This window comes from Aquarana catesbeiana, linkage group LG02 (assembly GCF_042186555.1).
Source record: "Aquarana catesbeiana isolate 2022-GZ linkage group LG02, ASM4218655v1, whole genome shotgun sequence".
Taxonomy (NCBI): Eukaryota; Metazoa; Chordata; class Amphibia; order Anura; family Ranidae; genus Aquarana; species Aquarana catesbeiana.
Window position 1 is genome coordinate 351316884 of NC_133325.1, and position 22093 is coordinate 351338976.

A 22093-nucleotide genomic window follows, 5' to 3' on the forward strand; every position below is an offset into this window, starting at 1 on the left:
ATGAGGAATGTTGTACAGATTTTAACTTGGGCCATTGCGCTCTGTTAACTGACAAGAGGAGATAAAGAGCTATAGAAAACATGTAAAGAAGCATAAAGCTGCACCTGCTGTTGTCTAGGAAATTTAAAATATTGATTAGCAATATTTCTTATATATCTGACTATGTAACAGAATGTTTAGCAAAAAAAATATTTTTTAGTCCTAATCTTATTTAGTTTACATACACTGCAATGGAAATTTTAAGTAAATGCATATACAGTGCCTTGAAAAAATATTCATACCCCTTTAAATTTTTCACATTTTGTCATGTTACAACCAAAAAAAAAAATGTATTTTATTGGAATTTTATGTGATCGACTAACCCAAAGTGGCACATAATTGTGAAGTGAAAGGAAAATGATAAATGGTTTTCAGATATTTTTTTTTTACAAATATCTGAAAAGTGTAGCGTGCATTTGTATTCAGCCCCCCTAAATCAATACTTTGTAGTACCACAGACAGCAATTTCACTGCAATTACAGCTGCAGGACTTTTTGGGGACGTCTCTACCAGCTTTGCACATCTAGAGAGTGACATTTTTGCCCATTCTTCCTTGCAAAATAGCTCAATCTCTGTCAGGTTGGATGGAGAGCGCCTGAACAGTGAGTTTCAAGTCTTGCCACAGATTCTCACTTGGATTTAGTCTGGACTTTGACTGTCCGTTCTAGCGCATGAATATGCTTTAGTCTAAACCATTCCATTGTAGCTCTGACTGTATATTTAGGGTCATCCTGCTGGAAGGTGAACCTCCGCCCCAGTCTCAAGTCTTTTGCAGGCTCTAACAGGAATTCTTCTAAGATTGCCCTGTATTTGGCTTCATCCATCTTCCCATCAACTCTGATCAGCTTCACTGTCCCTGCTGAAAAAAAGCACCCCCACAACATACTGCCATCACCATGTTTCATGGTGGGGATGGTGTGTTGTTGTTTTTTTGCCACCATTTTGCTTTTTGGCCAAAAAGTAAAATTTTGGTCTCATCTGACCAGAGCACCTTCTTCCACATGTTTGCTGTGTCCCCCACATGGCTTCTCGCAAACTGCAAATAGAACTTCTTATGGCTTTCTTTCAACAATGGCTTTCTTCTTGCCACTATTCCATAAAGGCCAGTTTTGTGGAGGGCATGACTAATAGTTGTCCTGTGGACAGATTCTCCCACCTGAGCTGGGGATCTCTGCAACTCCTCCAGAGTTACCATGGGCATCTTGGCTGCTTCTCTGATTAATGCTCTCCTTACCCGGCCTGTCAGTTTAGGTAGACGGCCATGTCTTGGTAGGTTTGCAGTTGTGCCATACTCTTGTGAGGGCTTCACAGAACAGCTGTATTTATACTGAGATTAAATGACATACAGGTGAACTGTATTTACTAATTAGGTGACTTCTGAAGGTAATTGGGTCCACTAGATTTTAGTTATGGAGTATCGGAGTAAAGGGGGCTGAATACAAATGCATGCCACACTTTTCAGATATTTATAGGTAAAAAAAAAAAATTGAAAACCATTTATCATTTTCTTTCCACTTCATAATTATGTGCCACTTTGTGTTGGTCTGCCACATAGGTAAAAAAAAAAATTGAAAACCATTTATCATTTTCTTTCCACTTCATAATTATGTGCCACTTTGTGTTGGTCTGCCACATAAAATCCCAATAAAATACATTTACATTTTTGGTTGTAACATGACAAAATGTGGAAAATTTCAAGGGTATGAATACTTTTTCAAGGCACTGTAGGGTATGCAAAACTGTATATTAAATATGTTATACTTGCCTGCTCTGTGCAGTGGTTTTGCACAGAGCAGCCCAGATCCTCCTTTTCTCTGCTCCCTTGCCGGCGCTTCTGGCCCCTCCCTCCTATTGAGTGCCCCCACAGCAAGCAGATTGCTATGGTGGCTCCTGAGCCAAGCTGCAGCTCCCTGTGTCCATTCAGACACAGAGCCAAGGCCCGGCCCTGCCATCCCCCCCTCTCTCTCATTGGTGCTTCGCTGCTGTCTCAGCCAATGAGGAGGGATAGTCCCAGACAGCCGAGTCTCTTGTGCGACATCGCTGGAGCTAGATGGGGCTCAGGTAAGTATGAGGGGGGCTGCTGCACACAGAAGGTTTTTTATCTTAATGCATAGAATGCATTAAGATAAACTCTCTGCCCTTACAACCAATTTAAAGGATCTGTTGCTGATGACTTGGAATCGCATACCACAATCTACCACCAGAGATCTAGTGGTGTCCATGCCTCAATGGCTCAGTGCTGTTTTGGTGGCAAAAGGTGGACCTACGCAGTATTAGGTGGATGGTCTTAAACTTATGACTAATCGGTGTACCTCTTCCATACTGTATAGCTAGAGTGAGCCTAGAGTGACACTGTTTTCTGCTCTCTGTAGCTATGTACTTCCAACTTGTTCCCTGTATTAGAAAAAACTTTGAAATGCAGTAGTCATATTTTCCTGATACAACTTGTGTTACTTTTCTTAACAAACTAGTCGTTTTTTGAACAAACGTTCATGTGAATAGTCGTCCGAACATATCAGTACATTTCGATGACTCAATTTTTGTTGAGGAATGTTGTTCCAAAGTACTCCCAAAAAAAGGTTTTATTTTTAACCTTTGATTTTGGAATGAATGGACTTCCAGATGAAAACAACATCCATTGTTAGAAATTTTTGGTTTTTGAAAAATATTTCATCCTATAAAATTTTCCATCCTACTCCTTCGAAATTTCCCATCTCTGGGGTAGAAATAAAATGTTGTTTTTACTCCATTAACGATTTGATTCTTTAAAAAAATATTGATTTGAACACAATGCTACTATTGTATGGCCAGCTTTAGCTGTACTACTACTGTGTAGGGGATTATAAGAAGACGATATAAAGATAGATATAGTTATTTTATCAGCTGCACTTGAAGTATATCTAAAGTCAAAACTTCCATTTTGGATATAGTAGAGAATATTTAAACCCTCTCATCTCTCTACATGAGGAAAACTCTCTCTTAGACAGTTGTCACCGGAAAAAGTATATCCATTAGTAGATTTTTTTTTTTTTCTTCATTCCTTTTTTGGTGACTACTTAAAATTTGGATCTTCTTTTTAGTTTTAGTCCCAGTAATAAGGGTCACAAGGACAAAGAGACGTTGTCTCCCTAACAGAAACACAGCCCAAAATTGAATAAAAAATTTAGCTACATGCTAAAGTAAACCTGCACAGATGTATTGTGTGTAGCTCCACAAAATAGCTAAAGACAAACCATTGTAAAGATGAATCTAATAAACAGAATTTTACATTATGAAATCCTAAACATGTCTTCTACTCTTTGCAATCACAAATAGCCTAGGCAGTTAGTCCAAGGCCTTGCAGCACGTCTTGGGAGATTGGATGTCCTCTTTTGAATAAGACAGGGTGAAAAACTAGTCACACTTGTTTCCCTACCTCTGTAACAGCACTCACTCATTCTCTTAGCTGAGCTAAGCTGAGCTGCTTTTTGTAGCCTTTGGAGTGAGGGTAATTTGAATGTTTGAGCTCATTCCATTGTTCCCGAAAGTCTATATCATCTACCTTTTTAAGGTCAGTTGTATGTTCATGCAATTCAAACCTGCATCGGAAAATGTCAGGAGAGAAATAAAGCCTCACTTTCAACTTTATGGTAGCATCCTAATGCACTTGCCTTGAATTTTATCAGTTTGTACTTGTGACTCCCCCCCCCCCCCCCCTAAAAATTGGGTGACTCTAAAAATAATTTATTTGCAATAGTGATGCATCTACTGTGTTGTTGTTTATTAATTGCTAGTATATTTAGGTAGTAATCCAGAGCCTTTGAAATATTCTATTTTTGTGGCAATAAACACTAGAACAGGTCATATACACTATAGAAAGTGAACACTGTGCTCCTGTATAGAGCAGAGGCCGTGAACCAGTGCAGGTCTGTGGCTTGTTGGGGGCTGAGCCGTGTGGCAGTGGGTGGGCAGCAGGCAAGCGAGCAAGCATTACCTGCTCTCCCATCACCAGAGGGCACCCACTCCCTTTCCCCCAGCACCACTACTCCCTTCCCTCTCTGTGGTCACCTTACGTACGGAGAGGAAGGGGGAGAAGCCGCGCTGGCCCAGAGGAGACGGGCTGCATATGCACACATGAGGTGACAAGCCATTAGAAGGTGCACCAACAGCCTGCCAGATGACAGGTGGCACTCACACAAGGGAGGTGACAGGCGGCCCCCACACTCACCACCACAGCCCCCTCCCCAGAGGTGACAGGCAACACACACGCCAACCCAGCCCCCTAAACCCCCAGCCCTTCCTGAGGTAACAGATGACACTCACACAAGGGAGGTGACAGGCAGCATACATCTCCCCAGTCCGTGTTGGGGTTTCGGTGGGTCCTAGGTTTATATGGTTTAAAGTGGTTGTTATGGTGCATATGGTGAGGCTGCCACTGGTAGACCCCTTCTAAAAATGCTTTGGCTGACTGTTTAGTGTCCATATATTTTAAGTCGCAAACCTGGAACATGCATGTTGAAAATGAGTGTCAGACTTCCTTATGTATACTTGTTCCCAGCTTGTGACTCTGAAAGCATTGATGTCAGTGCATCAGTGTGACAACCAGGTAACTAGCATTTTTTTTTTTTGGTAGGATTCATCTCTTAGATGCTTGCTGTTTTTATTAAAAAGTCAGTCTGCCCTAAACGGAGTTATGCCATAGTATGTTTACCCACAATATATGTTTTAAGGACTGTGTTGTTCAGTTCTCCGTCACTTGAGTTCCCAGTTTTATAATATATAAAAGGCAAGAAGAAACGTTGGAACACCCAAAACTTTCTTCTTGGACAGGAACAGTCAGACCTTAGAATCCTGATAAACTGGATTACACTGACTATGCTCCTAAGGTTTTCATCATGAGACTGTATGATGCCATGCTGATTTCACAGGGTACAACAGCAGTATCATTGGATCTCATTATTGCAGTATTAATTTCATTGATGAACATTTTTTTCCTTAATGAAATTAACACTATTTTAGTAGACTAAAATACGACTAAAACTAAAATGGCATTTTAGTCAAAAGACTATGACTAAAACTAGATTGAATTAACACTGCACTACCACAAAAGAATAAGTAGGAGGCATCTGCTAAGCTGCTAAAAGAAAAAAAAAAATAAGAAAAAAGCTTTTCTTTTTTTTCTTAAAGCGGAGTTCCACCCAAAAGTGGAACTTCCGCTTTAACGCCTCTTCCCTGGCTCCTGTTTGTGAAACAGAGCTTTTAGTGAGGGGGGGGGGGGGGGGGATCAGGTACCTGCTCCCACTTCCATTTCGGTCGCCTGGGTGACCGGTAGCAGAAGCTTTCCCTCCCGAAGTCTTCTGGGACATACGACAGGTCCTAGAAGACTGCAGGGGCCAGTCACAGACCGCAGCGCCGCTCATGCATGCGCAGCGGTGACAGCTTGCAGCATAGTAGAGATGCCGGCGCCGCCGAGGAAGGACACGGGGAGAACATGGCTGCAGCAACAGTCAGCAGCTACACTTTTTGTTTATGAAACTTGGTTTTATTTATAAAGACTTTATATATCACAATGGCTAAGGCTCGATTCACACTGCTGCAATCTGCAGTGCGACTTTGCTGGGCAACTTAAAGCGACTTTGAAACTTCAGGGAATGCCTGCATAATCCTCCTGTAATGTCAGATCCAAATCACATCAATTAAGATCTGACTTAGAGACAACTTCCTTTAACCACTTCCGGACCGCTGCACAACTATATCCGTCCTCACTTTTGACTTGCCGGCAGTCCGCTAAAAGATAAAAGTGGTCTCTGCGGCGGATTCGCCACAAGATAACTTTTATCGGCCGCTTAGCGGAGCCCTCAGCAGCGGCGGAGGCAATCGGATCCTTCCCGTGACTGTGCATGAATACGAGTGAGGGGAAGATGGCCCCCACCTGTCCATGACACTGCAGGGCGGAAGAAACGTCAAAATGTCACTTCCGCCCATAGCTCTTAAAGGGCCTTTTTTTTTTTTTTTGACAAAATTTTTTTATTTATTTTTTTCTTTTTTATCGCGTTTTAGTGTAAATATGAGATCTGAGATCTTTTTGACCCCAGATCTCATATTTAAGAGGTCCTGTCATGCTTCTATTACAAGGGATTTTTACATTCCTTGTAATAGGAATAAAAGTGGCACATTTTTTGTTTTTTAAACAGTGTAAAAAATAAAAATAAAAGGTAAAATAAATAAGAAAAAACAAATTTTTTTTAAGCGCGCCCCGTCCCGCCGAGCTCGCGTACAGAAATGAACGCATACGCGAGTAGCGTCCGCATATGAAAACGGTGTTCAAACCACATATGTGGGGTATCGCCGCAATAGGTAGAGCAAGAGCAATAATTCTAGCCTTAGACCTCTGTAACGCAAAACATGCAACCTCTAGAATTTTTTAACTGTCACCTATGGAGATTTTTAAGGGTAAAAGTCTGTCGCCATTCCATGAGCGGGCGCAATTTTGAAGCGTGACATGTTGGCTATCAATTTACTCGGCGTAACATTATCTTTCACAATATAAAAAAAAATTGGGCTAACTTTACTGTTATCTTCTTTTTTAATTAAAAAAAGTGTAATTTAAAAAAAAAAGTGCGCTTGTAAGACCGCTGTGCAAATACGGTGTAACAGAAAGTATTGCAACGACTGCCATTTTCTTCTCTAGGGTGTTAGAAAAAAAATGTATAATGTTTGGGGGTTCTAATTTATTTCTAATCTAATTTAGTAATTTTCTACCAAAAAAAAAAACAGTTTTTAACTTGTAAACAACACATCTAAAAAACAGGCCCGGTCCTTAAGTGGTTACAGTCTATGGGCGCAAGTCAGATAGAACCTTTTCTAAAGTCGGAGTGACTTCAATAGTGCCAATAAAGACATTGACTAAAATGGGATTTCACATGTTACGTGACTTGGGGGTCTCACAAGTCGGGGCAGTGTGAATCGAGCCTAATCGTACCTTTTTAATACCATAAATACTAACATGTTATTATATTTTTACTCTAGGAGTATACTGTATAATGAGTTTGGAAATTCTATAGAAATGCTTAACCTCTTTAGCTTTGGAAGGTTCACCCCCTTCATGACCAGGCCATTTTTGCCTTAACTGACAATTGCACGGTCGTGCGTCACTGTACCCAAATAAAATTGATGTTCTTTTTTTTTCCCCACAAATAAAGCTTTCTGTTGGTGGTATTTGATCACCTATTTTGCGCTATAAAATTTGTTTTCTGCTATAAAACACATCCAATAAAAAAATTTTAAAAATCACATTTTTTTTCATCAATTTAGGCCAATATGTTTTTGGTAAAAAAAAAGAACGATTGATTTGCGCAAAAGTTTTATAGCGTCTACAAACTATGGGATAGATTTATGGACTTTTTAAATTTTTTTTTTTTTACTAGTAATGGCGGCGATCAGCGATTTTTAGTGGGACTGATATTGCGGCAGACAAATCGGACACCTGCCACTTTTGCCACTTTTTTTGGGGACCAGTGACACCCATACAGTGATCAGTGCTAAAAAAAATTTCACTGTACTAATGACACTGGCAGGCAAGGGGTTAACAGGGGCAATCAAAGTGTTAAATGTGTCCCCTGGGAGTGAATTCTTACTGCGTGGGGGATGGTTTAACTGTAGGAAGACGGAGATCCGTGTTCCTGCATAGCAGAAACACAAGATCTCTGTCTTCCTTACTAGCAGAATGGCGATCTGCCTTGTTTACATAGGCAGACCACTGTTCTGCCCCTCTCGAAACGATCATTGGGTTTCCAGCAGACATCGGGTCCGCAGGACCCACTGATTGGCTCCTGCTGTGTCCAATCACAGCAGGAACAGGGCATCAGCAGCACGCGAGCCCCAGAGCCAAAAAATAAAAAATAAATCACGTAAAGCTATGTGATTTTGCACTTAGGGGCCGTCCTGCCACAAAAAATTAAGTCAGCAGCTACAACTAAAACAGCATTTTAGTCAAGACTATGATTAAAACTGAATCAAAATTTGATTCAAAACTAACACTGGTGCAGTACACTGTAGAGAAGCAGCTTGAAGCAAGTAGGTAATATTTTGACTGGCAGCCGGGGTAGCTAAGTGTGCTGTGATCCCATGATAAGTTATTAATGCGCAAGTGCAGAAATTCACGCGGACAGGTTTCCTTTCAGAAAGGGAAGGTGCAGTTGTTCAAAGAATGGCTTCTGGTCATACAGAGCTTTTAGTGGCATATGGCGCAAAGAAAAAATTTTAAAAGATGATTGATATGTAGCTACTTTTAATACTATTAAAAAAGTTTTTTTCTGCTATTAGTCATGACTACAGTTTAGCTCCAAAAGGGACTATGGTGAGCTGGGCCTTTCCGTGTTACCAAAAATATTTATTATACCTGAAAACTCCTTTTAATTGTTCGCATGGTTTCCTAGATTGTACAATATTTTTTGTAATGTAGGAAAAGGAATAATGTAATTGCCTTTTAATTTCTGCAACAAAATGGCATTTGTCTATAGAAGAGTCTGCACTTGTGAATAATATAATAGTAAGGAGTCTTGATTGTGTTGGGGAATGTGTCCATGACTTCATAGCTGGTGACATGCTGTCCTGTCATGTGCCAGCTAGTAAGAAATGATAGAATTGTACATTGCTATGTCCAGTCGTCTTACATTTAATTTGTGTGGAGAGATAATCAAAAATGCCTTTTAATAACCAGTGTGATTCAAATCATGACAGGCATTGCAGAGGATTTATATAACACGGGTAGTGGATTGAAGTAAATCTCTTTTAAATGAGGGTCAGGATCATAATAAGCAAAATAAATACTGAGCGTTGAAGGTTTAAAAAAAAAAAGAAAGAAAGAAAGAAATCACGTATGTTGTGTGCTTACTACTGTTTATGCTGAAGTCAGTCATGGTTAAAGCAAATCTGTCATATGTTATTTACAACGGCAAGAGAAAGGAATGCGAACCTCTTGAAATTAACTGTTTTTTGCAGTAATTTGCCCTTCAGTGTGATCTGAACCTCATCAAAGTCACAACAATAGACACACGCAAGATGCTTAAAGTGGATGTAAAATATCACATATACCCAGTGAAGTGAACAGCCTCAGATGATACACAGAGATGAAACAAATCCTCCTACATATGTTTTACATGTACAGTGGATATAAAAAGTCTGCACACCCGTGTTGTAAAAAAAATGAGGCAAAGATTGATCATTTCAGAACTTTTCCCACCTCTAATGTGACTTGTAAACTGTACAACTCAATTGAAAAACAAACAAATCTTTTAGGTGAAGGGAAGTAAAAATAAAAGAATAAAATAGTGTGGTTGCATAAGTGTACACACCCTCTCATAGCTGGTGATGTAGCTGTGTTCAGAATTAAGCAATCGCATTCAAACTCATGTTAAATAGGAGTCATTACACACCCGCCATCATTTAAAGTGCCTCTGATTAACCCCAAATAAAGTTAAGCTGTTCCAGTAGGTCTTTCCTGACATTTTCTTAGTCGCATCCTATAGAAAAAGCCATGGTCTGCAGGGAGATTCCAAAGCATAAGAGGGATCTCATTGTTAAAAGGTATCAGTCAGGAGAAGGGTACAAAAGAATTTCCAAGGCATCAGATATACCATGGAACACAGCGAAGATGGTTATCATCAAGTGGAGAAAATACAGCACAACAGTGACATTACCAATAATTGGAAATTCCTCCAAAATTGATGAAAAGAGAAGAAAAGTGGTCAGGGAGGCTGCCAAGAGGCCTACAGCAACATTAAAGGAGCTGCAGGGTCATCTGGCAAGTACTGGCTGTGTGGTACATGTGACAAGAATCTTCCGTATTCTTCATATGTCTGGGCTATAAGGGTAGTGTGGCAAGACGGAAGCCTTTTCTTACGAAGAAAAACGTCCAAGCCTGGCTAAATTTTCCAAAAATACATCTGAAATATCACAGACGCATGTGGGAAAATGTGTTCTGGTCTGATGAAACCAAGGTTGAACATTTTGGTTATAATTCCAAAAGATATATTTGGCGCAAAAACACCAAAATTACCAAATCACACCATGCCCACAGTCAGGGCCGGCCCTACAGTGGGTCCATTTGACCCAGGCAGCACTTTGAGAGGGGCAGCAAATTGAACCATGGCCTCTCCTCTTCTATTTACCCAGCAAATTGACCAAGATTATTTTTCTAGCAGTTTTGTGTCTCATGAGAACTGCCCCCGGGCCGTTCCGCCTGTCCATATACTACCCTAGCTTGTCCATATACTACCCTAGCCTGCCCCTATACTGCCTTAGCCAGTCCATATGCTACCCTAGCCTGTCTATATAAGTCTACCCTAGCCTATCTCTATACCTAGCCCACCACTATACTACCCTAACCCGCCCCTTGGAATTAAACATAATGGTATGTCATATAATTTTGCATATAGACAAGTTGCTGTTGCATGTAAATTTGACTTCCTGATAAATTTAATTTTAATTATCATGATCTAAAATAATGGATATAGGGGGCCTTTCGGTGTGCGTGATTTTTTTGGGGGAGTGGGGGGGGCAGCATTATATTCTTGAACCCAGGCAGCACAATGTGAAGCATGGTGGTGGCAGCATCATGCTTTGGGGCTGTTTTTCTTCAGCTGGAACAGGGGCCTTAGTCAAAGTAGAGACAGTTCCAAATACCAGTCAATATTGGCACAAAACCTTCAGGCTTCTGCTAGAAAGCTGAACGTGGAGAGGAACTTCATCTTTCAGCATAACAACCCAAAGCATACATCCAAATCAACAAAAGAATGGCTTCACCAGAAGAAGATTAAAGTTTTGAATTGGCTCAGCCAGAGCCCAGACCTGAATCCGATTGAAAATCTGTGGGTTGATCTGAAGAGGGCTGTGTACAGGAGATGCCCTCACAATCTGACAGATTTGAAGTGTTTTTGCAAAGAAGATTGGGCAAATATTGCCAAGTCAAGATGTGCCATGCTGATAGACTCATACCTAAAAGGACTGAGTGCTGTAATAAAATCAATAGGTGCTTCAACAAAGTATTAGTTTAAGAGTGTGCACACTTATGCAAGCATATTATTTTATTTTTACTCTCCTCTACCAAAGATTTCAGTTTGTTGTTCAACTGAGTTGTACCGTTTATAGGTCACATTAAAGGTGGAAAAGGTTCTGAAACTTTTATCTTTTGTCTAATTTTTTTACATCACAGAAACCTGACATTTTAACAGGGGTGTGTAGACTTTTTATATCCACTGTATAGCTGCTGTCTTCAGCTTGCTATATTTTTTAGAAAGTGCACATAGTGTTAGAAATTTTCTCCTTCCTGTTCAGCACTGGGAGTAAAGTCTTGGCATACACTGTGTGACAGCTGATTGGAAGAAAGGCACACACCCCCTCTCCACATGGGCAGAGTAAGAGGAAGGAAGGAATGTGCAGAGCTGTGCTGTGAATAGACCAGCTCTCTGCTAATCTATTTATAGCACCCACCCCACAAATTTCAGGCTGGTTTTATCTCGGTTGTTGGAGAGCTTGTCAGGGTTTTTTGAGAGAGATAACTAAACACTACAGATATATATGCTTAGGTCAAATTTTATGAATCGGGTTTACATCCACTTTTTAAGCTGATCACACCCAAACCAAAAATCAAATTTCTTGTATCTTTATTGAACACACCCAACAAACATCCACAGTGTTGGGGGTGGGGAGAAAGTAAGCACTGTTTCTACCTCATTTGGCAGCAATGACTTCAAGCAAGCACTTTCGGTAGCTCTGGATCAGACCTGCACAGTGTTCAGGAGAATTTTTGACCATTCCCCTTTACACCAGACATCCTTCAAATGTGTCTAAGCTGAAGCAGTTTTGTAAACAGCTCTCTTTAGGTCATTCCACAGCATCTCTAAGGGGTCAAGGCCTGGGCTCTAATTATTCATTTTTAAATTAACTTTATTGAAATGTCACACAAATACATTTTATTAAAAGAAGTGTGGAAATTGTTTTTTATTTTTTTTTAGAATCAGAATGCAGCTGTCCCCCGCCGGCTCTAACGCTGAGAACATGAGTGGTCAAACACCGCCGATCGCTCAGTTCTCACAGCTCCCTGAGCTGAGAGCTGGTGACTTGTCAGTCAGCAGCTCTCTGGTCTCACCCCCTCTCATTGGAACGCTGGGCTGTGGAGGGGGCAGGAGCGGCCGCCTCAGGCTCTCAGTGGCCCCTGAGAGGCCAAGTCAGGTCCCGGTCCAGGCATGTGGGCAAATCCTGACCATATGGCTGCAATCTTTCCCAAGCCTGGACTGGCTCTGTGACGTCAGCCAACCAGCGTGGTTTAGCCTGCTGAAAAATGGGTCACAGGAGTGCAGAACGAACTGGTCTCCCTTGATCCAGTGGAGAAGTACAGCCAAATGAGCTTTGATTGTACTCTTCCTATAAGTTCTATTGGCCACCACGTGGTGAAAGGACTCCTCAGTGAAAGACACTGGATTGCTGTAATTTTTTTCAGTATACAAGGCCCACATGCCACTGCAACACAGCAGCATGCCTTATCTTGCGGTGGGACTGCGCTGGATTAGCCATCATTTGTAGTCCCACCGTACCTGGTGTAAATGGGTTTTCAAACTAGACCTTCCACGAAAAACAAGCTCCGCTCTACTAAAAGGCCCCATCTCTCAAATGTAAGCTAATTAAAAAAAAATTAAACTGGGCTAAAAAAGAAAAAATACTTATCTTGGTTTCTGCTTCCAGGAGTCACGAGTTTCGTTGACAGTGCCTTACTGCTGTCTGCTGTGATAGCTAGGTGCTTGAAATTAAATAAAATCAAAATGTAATGCTTAAAAAAAGAACACGTCAGCACACACTTAACTTATTGTTATTATACAGCATTTATATAGCGCCAACAGTTTGCACAGTGCTTTACATCATGAGGACAGACAATACAGTTGCAATACAATTCAATACAATAGAAATCAGTGGGCCCTGCTCGTTAGCGCTTACAATCTAGGAGGGAGGGTCAAGAGATACAAAAGGTAATAAGTGTGGGGGATGAGCTGTTGGAGAAAATAAAAGTACACTTGTTAGATGGAGGCAGGATATTCCTCAGAAGATATGGGGTTTTCAGAAATGAGGATCATCTAAAAGCAGACAGAGTAGGACATAGTTGGACAGATTAGGGCAGGGAGTTCCATAGCATGGGAGAGGCTCAGGAGAAGTCCTGAAGTCAAGTATGGGAGGAGGTAACAAGAGAGCAGGGGGTCTTGGAAGAAACAAAGAGAATGATTTGAATGGTATTTTGAGACCAGGTTAGTGATGGAGTTTGAGGCAGAATTGTGGATGACTTTGTAAATTATTCTTTGTATTTTGAATTTAATTTGTTGTGTGGGCGGAAGCCAGTAGAGGAAGTTGCAGACAGTAGCAGACCATAAATGGTTGATAAGGTGGATGAGTCTGGCAGCAGAATTCATGATAGACTGAAGGTGGGGATAGCCTATGTAAAGGTAAGCCAATGTCGAGGCAAGAGATGACCAGGAAATAAATTGGAAGCTTTGTGGTGTTTATTGGTTAGGAAGGGGAGTGTTTTGGAGATGTTGCAGAGGTTGAGGCAGCATGCTTTGGACAGCTATTTGTATGTGAGCCCAAAAGGATAGTGTAGAGTCCAGGATTGCACCTTGGCATGCGGGTACGTGTTGATTGTTGTGCCATTGATCTTGACAGACAAGTCAAGGAAAGGGGTATGTTGGGGAGGAAATATTATGAGCTCAGTTTTGGCTAGATTCAGACAGATATATCTGTTAGAAAATTAGTAATGCGTGTGGAGACTGGTGGAGTGAGCTGGGAGGAAGAGAGATAGATTTGGGTGTCATCTGCGTAGAAATGGTATTGATGGGCTATCAACTGACCTAGGGAGGAGGTGTAGATCAAGAATATGAGAGGTCTATGTGTTAGATGCTCCAGTGGACCAAGTAGCATGAAGCCCTTGGTCCTGTTCAGATATGAAACTTTGAAATTTAAAATCATATTGTTATATCCGTGTTGGCTGTAGCTTCACCCCAGGCTGAAGCCCATTTTGGACATTCTTATGGCAGAGGTACAGCCAGCACTGTAGATACCACCACCACCAGTGTGTGTGTGTGTGTGTGTGTCTAGTGCAGTAGTGAAAGGGGGGCTACTGAGGGACAGGAGATATGTGAATTTCTGTTTTGCTTTCAACTCTAGTGTAAGGCAGACAGAACTACGCTGATATCAGTAGTACTGATCAATAGAACCTAACGTACACAGCTACAGGGCAATGTAAACTGGTTACTCTGGCTATTTGGCTGTGGTAGCAGTTCTGTGTGCATTAGGAAAAGGGATGGAGTGGGATGCAGTATCCTGAAAGAACATTCACATCTGATCTCCAACAAGATCTCTGTGATCTGTCCGTCTCTAGTAAACATTCCTCTACACTTACATTAGTGAAGGATCAGTGGGCACTGGTGGAGCCTAGTGATCAATCTGCAACCAGCCTCGACTGATCATTGTAAGCTGCATTTTCTCTTCCCATTCATGCATTGTGATGACCCCACCCCCTGTAATGCACGAGGGAGGAGTCGGCACAGAATATGTGAATGGCCATAGTAAATGCTGATCTAGTCTGTGCTAACCCCTACCCCTGCTATGCTGAATGAAGATGCTGGTGAACCTTGCTGCCAGTGAATGTGTTATGAGCATTGTCCAACAGTGCTTATATAAATCTGTCTCCTAATGAGCAGCTTGGTCAGACGGCGGTGTGGGGAGGGCGCAATGTGGGATCACACAACTCCGCTTTAACCTGAACTGGAAACATGGGACAAAGTGCTACATGCACTTTGTTCCCTGGGTCTCAGGTTTAACTGCTTGCCGGCCGCATAACTTAATTATACGGTGGCAGAGCGGCTCTCCTGCGTGGGATCACATACCTAGTATGTGATCCAACACTTTCAGGTAGGGGGTGCGCACCGTGACTGTGCTGTGATTAGACACAGCACAAGCTGAGATCAGCGGGGGCCAGCCAATGGATGTCCACCAGCACCTGCTGATCGACAAGGAGAGATACAGAACAGAGCTCTGCCTATGTAAACAAGGCAGAGCTCTGTTCTGTCACCAGGGATGTTATGGATTTTCTTTCTCTGCTTTAGTAAAAATAGCACACGCAGTACACAAAAACACTGGTTAGGCACACGTTTAACCCTTCAATCATCCTAGATGTTTAACATCTTCACAGCCAGTGTCATTAGTACAATGGTGGTGCATATTTTTAGCACTGATCACTGTATTAGTGTCACTGGTTCCCACAAAGTGTCAGACTGTCGTAATATCGCAGTCCCACTATAACTCACCAATCACCGCCATTACTAATATAAAAAAAAAAATGAATACAAATTTCAGTGTTTATCCCATAGTTTGTAGACACTGTATAACTTTTGCGCAAATAAATCAATATATGCTTATTGGGATTTTTTTTTTAGCAAAAATATTTAGCAGAATGCATATTGGCCTAAATTTTGGAAGAATGTGATTTTGTTTAAACCTTTTTTTGAATATGTTTTATAGCAAAAAGGTACAAAATATTTATTTATTTTTTAATTGTCAGTCTTTTTTTGTTTTGTAGAGTGAAAAATAAAAAAAAAACAGTAGTGAACAAATACCACCAAACGTAAGTTCTATTTGTGGGGGGGACACATGCATTTTTAGGCACAGCATTGCATGTCCACACAATTGTCAGTTAACGTAACACCGTGCCATATCACAAAAAAATGGCCTGGTCATGAAGGGGAGTAAATTTTACAGAGGGCAAGTGGTTAAAGAAGAAGCACATTAACCGCTTGCTCACCAGCCGCTGTCATTATACTACGGCAGGTCGGCATGGCTGCGCGAATATCAGTAGGTGTACGATGGCCACTTTAAGAGTGATAGGGGGTGTGTGTGCACCGCCGGAGCTGATGCCTGTGGCCGACAGCAATGATGTCCGCCGGCTACCCACGATCTCTCCTCAGAGAGCCAGAATGGGGATCTATCAATGTAAACAGACAGATCCCTGTTCTGACAGGTGAGTAGAGAGAGATCTGCTGTTCCCAATGATCAGGAACAGTGATCTCTCTCCTCCTCCAGTCACTACACTCCCCCAACAGTTAGAAACGCCTCCCTAGGGAACACTTAACCCCTTGATCGCCCCCTAGTGTTAACCCCTTCCCTGCCAGTGACATTTATACAATAATCAGTGGATATTTTTAGCTCTGATTGCTATATAAATGCCACTGGTCCCAAAAATGTGTCCGATCTGTACACCACAATGTCGCAGTCATGCTAAAAATCGCATATCGCCGCCATTACTAGTGAAAACTAAATAAAAAAACTGCCATAAATCTATCCCCTATTTGATAGACACTGTAACCAATCAATATATGCTTATTGTGATTTTGTTTATTTTTTTTTTACCGAAAATATGTTGAATACATATTGGCATATACTAATGAAGAAATTTAGTTTTTTACATTTTTTTTTTTTAATTTATTATAGCAAAAAGTTAAAAACAAATTGTTTGTTTTTTTTATTCAAAATTGTCGCTCTTTTATTTTTTTTTTGCTTGTAGCGCAAGAAATAAAAAAACTCAGAGGTGATCAAATACCACCAAAAGAAAGCTCTATTTGTGGGAAAAAGGGGACATAAATTTTGTTTGGGTACAGCGTCGCACGACCGCGCAATTGTCAGTTAAAGTGACGCAGTGCCATATCGCAAAAAAATGGCCTGGTCATTAAGGGGGCAAATCTTTCCAGCCCTTATGATGTTGTGGTTAAAGAAGAAATATAGAATATAGTATGATTCATGTTCAATAATTGTTACTTTATAGTATTTGACACATTGTTTTTTTATATTCTGCTTCGTCCATGTTCTGAGTTTAATCTACAGATTTTTTTATTGAAACATATACCCATTCTTGCATTTTCCTTTTCTTTATTGCTATCACTATTTTTTTTATGTTATTATCTGAGGAAGTGGCTTGTGGCCACGAAAGTCATCATGATTGCAAAATTACTAGGCCCATAGCTGAAAAGTAAACTTGATGTGGTCCATATGGGATAAACATCTGCTTTTTTGTGATATCTTTTCATTCCATTTTAGAAAATTACACAAGCAGAAATTGTAGAAAATGATAATATATTCTTTTACAGCTGCATAAACCCACTCATGAATCACTATATATAATATATATATATATTATTTAATATTCTACATAACTGTCTGTTTAAGGTCCAGCTCCTTGATGCTGATGGTCTTGAACATGAGGGTGATGAAGCAGAAGACAGTGAATCGCCTGAACAGAGAGCTCGCCGACCAATGAACGCTTTCCTACTGTTCTGCAAGCGTCACCGCTCCCTTGTGCGTCAGGAGCATCCTCGACTGGATAACCGTGGTGCTACAAAAATATTGGCAGATTGGTGGGCCTACCTGGATCCTAATGAAAAGCAGAAGTATACTGACATGGCAAAAGAGGTTTGTTGGACTAAATATAATCAGACAATCTGCTTTGTAAATTTTAAATATCTGAATTTCATGTAGAACTTTGGTTTAACTTGAAGCGGAGTTCCACCCAAAAATGGAACTTCCGCTTCAAGAACAGGTGACCCCCTGACATGCCATTTGGCATGTGTTTTTTTTTTTTTTTATAGAGGGTTCCAGCTCCCACTTCCTCCCGAGGCACCGCGGCGCCAGAAGGAAGTTCACCCCCCCCTCTCGGCAATCATCTGGGACAAGTCACAGGTCCCAGATGATTGCCCAGCCTGCAGTGCGTGCCCGGCAGTGAAGCCACAGCCAGGCGCCCACAGTGACATTGCCGGCGCCACAGAGAGGAGGGGGAGACGAGCCGGGCTTCGTTCCCCTGCACCGCTGGACCCTGGGACAGGTAAGTGTATTAAAAGTCAGCAGCTGCAGTATTTGTAGCTGCTGACTTTTTTTTTTTTTTTTTTTTTTTTTTTTCCGCTTTAAATATTGCCCATTATTCTCCAAAATACTCTGACAAATCAGACCTTAAAAATATTTTTTCTTTTCTTTTGTAGTGCAGAATTGTATTTGCTGTAACATATGTACCATATTTATTTGGCATTAGGAGGTTTCTGTTTCCTTTTTTGTTAGGCAGGAGTTATGTTATGCAAGTTATGCCCCCCACTTCCCAAAAGTTTCCTCACATCTTAACAGCTGCTCATTTTTTGAAGGTAGCCTCACATAATGACAGGTGGAGTAAGTATTGTCACTGTGATGTATTTGACTATGATTGGCTACGACTGCAATGCATGCACTGTAAAGGCTCATATACACTATAAGAAAATTGAGCGAACATTTTCATCCAAGAAACGATCATATGATTTTCTTATAGTGTGTACACAACTTTCGACAGCTGATTCCAACCTTCCGAACAAAAATTTCCAAAGGGACAAACTCCAAAATTTTTCTCATACGGGAACAGAACAAACAATTTTCATTTAATGTTTACTAGAGCTGCACGATTCTGGATCAAGAGAATCACAGTTTTTTGTTTTTTTTTTTGCTTAGAACAAAGATCATGATTCTCCCACGATTCTCGTGGCGTAACATCTTTCACATTGTACAAAACAATTGGGGTAACTTTACTGTTTAGTTTTTTTTAATTCATTGAAGTGTATTTTTTTCCAAACAATTGCGTGTGAAAGACCGCTGCGCAAATACAGTGTGACATAAAATATTGCAACGATCGCCATTTTATTCTCTAGGGTCTCTGATAAAAATATATATATAATGTTTGGGGGTTCTAAGTGATTTTCTAACAAAAAATACTGATTTTAACTTGTAAGCAACAAATGTCAGAAAAAGGCTTAGTCTTTAAGTGATTAAACTGGGCCTCATTTACAGTAAGAAGTTTATCCCTTTGATCTAAAAGAACCAAGTGATACATTGTATCTCTTCCTTCCCTTCTGTATCTCTCAGCACTGAGGAATGTTGATAAACATTTGCTGGCTTTTTTAATTTTTTTTTATTTTGACAGCTCTGAGCAGAGAACGACTCTGCATGGTTTACAGTAATCGTGGGAAATGCCAGAATAAGATCAAGAGGGGGGTTAAATCAAGATCTTGATCTTTTAATGATTAATCGTGAAACTCTAATGTATACCTTCGTCAAAAATCAGAAACAAACATAAAAAAAAGAACCCATGTCGTACAAGAACTTTTGTCCATTATTTTCTTCTTTTGGTTCCGACTTGCTGTGAAACCATATGAAAAATCGGACGATCATTCGCCGATTTTCTTATAGTGTGTGCCCCACTTAAAACTTTAGCACAGAATCCAGAACCATTATTCTGCAGCACATTTGTTGGAAGGTAGTGATAGAAGTTTGTAGGAAGAGCAAAGGACCATCATTTACAGTACACCTGTGTTTAAAACAACCAAATGACCCCTTCCCCAGTGTATAGCTGGTGCTCTAACTTACGTTCCCTGCTTCAGATCTTTAACTCTTTCTTATTACAGTAAGTCCTACTCCTCTAGTTTATAAGTGATAATGAAATCTGTAACAAACCAAAAGGCCCCTGCCCCCACCTATAACTGGCCTTCACAGCACGGAGCACATGGAAGGGCAATTACATGAAAGACAAAAACAGAACATTCCATAGCTCAGCTCACCAACCAGTCTGCCAACTGACCAAATTAACCTGTCCAACAGTCTGCGTTAAAAACAGGGGTTTAGTTAGCACACATTTGCAAATGCATGCATAAGCTGCAAGGCCTCTTTACGGCACCCTGTGTATTCTCGCAGTCCTAACGCTAATGAATTTATAAGCATCTCCACAATGGAAGCACATGCATTAAATGGATAGATGAGGGGCAGGTGGGCCTGGAGGCAGCCCAATCCCCCTTAAAGGAACAGGAGCGCACTGGACACCCAGCAAGAGCACAATGGCAGCAAAGGTGTACAGTGTGTCCCTGGACCATATCTTACACAAGTAACAAACCAAAAGGCCCCTGCCCCCACCTATAACTGGCCTTCACAGCAAGGAGCACATGGAAGGGCAAACACATGAAAGACAAAAACAGAACATTCCATAGCTCAACTAGCTCATATCTGCCAGCATTGTACAGACAGGGTTAAAGTGTATGTTATCCCAACATTTCATATTCCTGAAGTATATACAAAAAGTATCCTGCTTCCTTTGTGCAAAATACCTGGTGATCCTGCCAGTCCCCCTGCTTTCCCATTTCAAACTGACCACGGTAGGCCTGGAAGCACATCCATTCCAGCGTGGTCTGTTTTCTTTAGATTCTACTTGGGAGCCTGAACAATGGTCCGTCCCCCCCCCTCCCCGCCGCAGAGCCGTTCACTGGGAAGATCAGTGTACTGCTGTTTTTTTTACTCCTGCTCACACGACCCTTTTTTTCAGTCTCCATCCCCACCTCTCTAAGGTGTCTGTTTATGAAACAGATCTCTTGTGTGTACCGTATCTACTCTTGTGTAGTTTATGTAACTGAGATGCGGAGCAGAGAACATGTTCTTGGCTTCTCATCACAGTACATGACCATTCTGTCACTAACGGCCATGTTATAAAAGTGAGATCTGAAGATCTTACTGGCTGTTACTCTGAAATGTCTGTCCCAGATTCTCCAGCTCAGGTTGGCAGTCTGGGAGAGAAGCTAGTGCGATTAGAGAAAGAAGACGTCTTTCTTTCTATATATCTCTATCTATATATCTCTATCTCAGCACCAATGGGTTAAACAGTAATATACATTTTGAGATTTGTGTATGTATGTGTGTAATATATATATATTGTATATATTATACATATAATGTATATGTGTGTGGTTTTTTTTTTTTTTATATATAAACAAAAATTACACACACGTGTATGTATATGTGTGTGTATATATATATATATATATATATATATATATATATATATATATATATATATATATATATATATATATATATATATATATATATACATACACATATATATATATATATATATATATATATATATATATATACATATATATATACATATATACACACACACACACACAGTTGCGCTCATAAGTTTACCCTAGCAGAATTTATTATTTCTTGGCCATTTTTCAGAGAATATAAATGATAACACAAACTTTTCTTTCACTCATGGTTAGTGTTTGGCTGAAGCCATTTATTATCTATCAACTGTTTTTACTCTTTTTAAAACATAATGGCAAAAGAAACTACCCAAATGACCCTAATCAAAAGTTTACATACCCTAGTTCTTAATACCGTGTATTGCCCCCTTTAACATCAATGACAGTTTCAAGTCTTTTGTGGTATTTGTGGATGAGGCTCTTTATCTTCTCAGATGGTAAAGCTGCCCATTCCTCTTGGCAAAAAGCCTCCAGTTCCTGTATATTCTTGCATGAGCTGCATGTTTGAGATCTCCCCGGAGTGGCTCAATGATATTGAGGTCAGGAGACTGAGATGGCCAGTCCAGAACCTTGACTTTATTCTGCTGTAGCCAATGACAGGTCGACTTGGCCTTGTGTTTTGGATCATTGTCATGTTGGAATGTCCAAGTACGTCCCATGCGCAGCTTCCTGGCTGATGAATGCAAATGTTCCTCCAGTATTTTTTGATAACATACTGCATTCATCTTGCCATCATTTTTGACCAAATTTCTTGTGCCTTTGTAGCTCACACTTCCCCAAAACATCAGCGATTTACCTCCAAGTTTCACAGTAGGAATGGTGTACCTTTCATCATAGGCCTTGTTGACTCCTCTCCAAATGTAACGTTTATGGTTGTGGCCAAAAAGCTAAATTTTGGTCCCATCACTCCCAAATGACTTTGTGCCAGAAAGTTTGAGGCTTGTCTCTGTGCTGTTTGGCATATTGTAAGCGGGATACTTTGTGGCATTTGCGTAGTAGTGGCTTTCTTCTGGTGACTCGACCATGCAGCCCATCTTTCTTCAAGTGCCTCCTTATTGTACCTGACCGTGGTTTGGTTTCAACAGAACCCCTCATTTTCCACTTCTTGATTAGAGTTTGAACACTGCTGATTGGCATTCTCAATTCCT

General features: G+C 40.7%; 1 protein-coding gene across 4 annotated transcripts in view; it reads left to right on the top strand.

Moving 5' to 3' along the window:
* The window catches only part of BBX (BBX high mobility group box domain containing), a 143063-nt gene that overhangs the window by 13656 nt on the left and 107314 nt on the right, over positions 1 to 22093 (top strand). For 3 of the 4 annotated variants that reach the window (XM_073614965.1, XM_073614964.1, XM_073614966.1), the window contains one exon: positions 17284 to 17526. In XM_073614965.1, coding sequence (XP_073471066.1) covers positions 17284 to 17526 — 243 coding nt within the window. Of the gene's footprint in view, positions 1 to 15643; positions 15689 to 17283; positions 17527 to 22093 lie in introns of all 4 variants that reach the window. The other variant, XM_073614967.1, reaches the window with a different exon arrangement.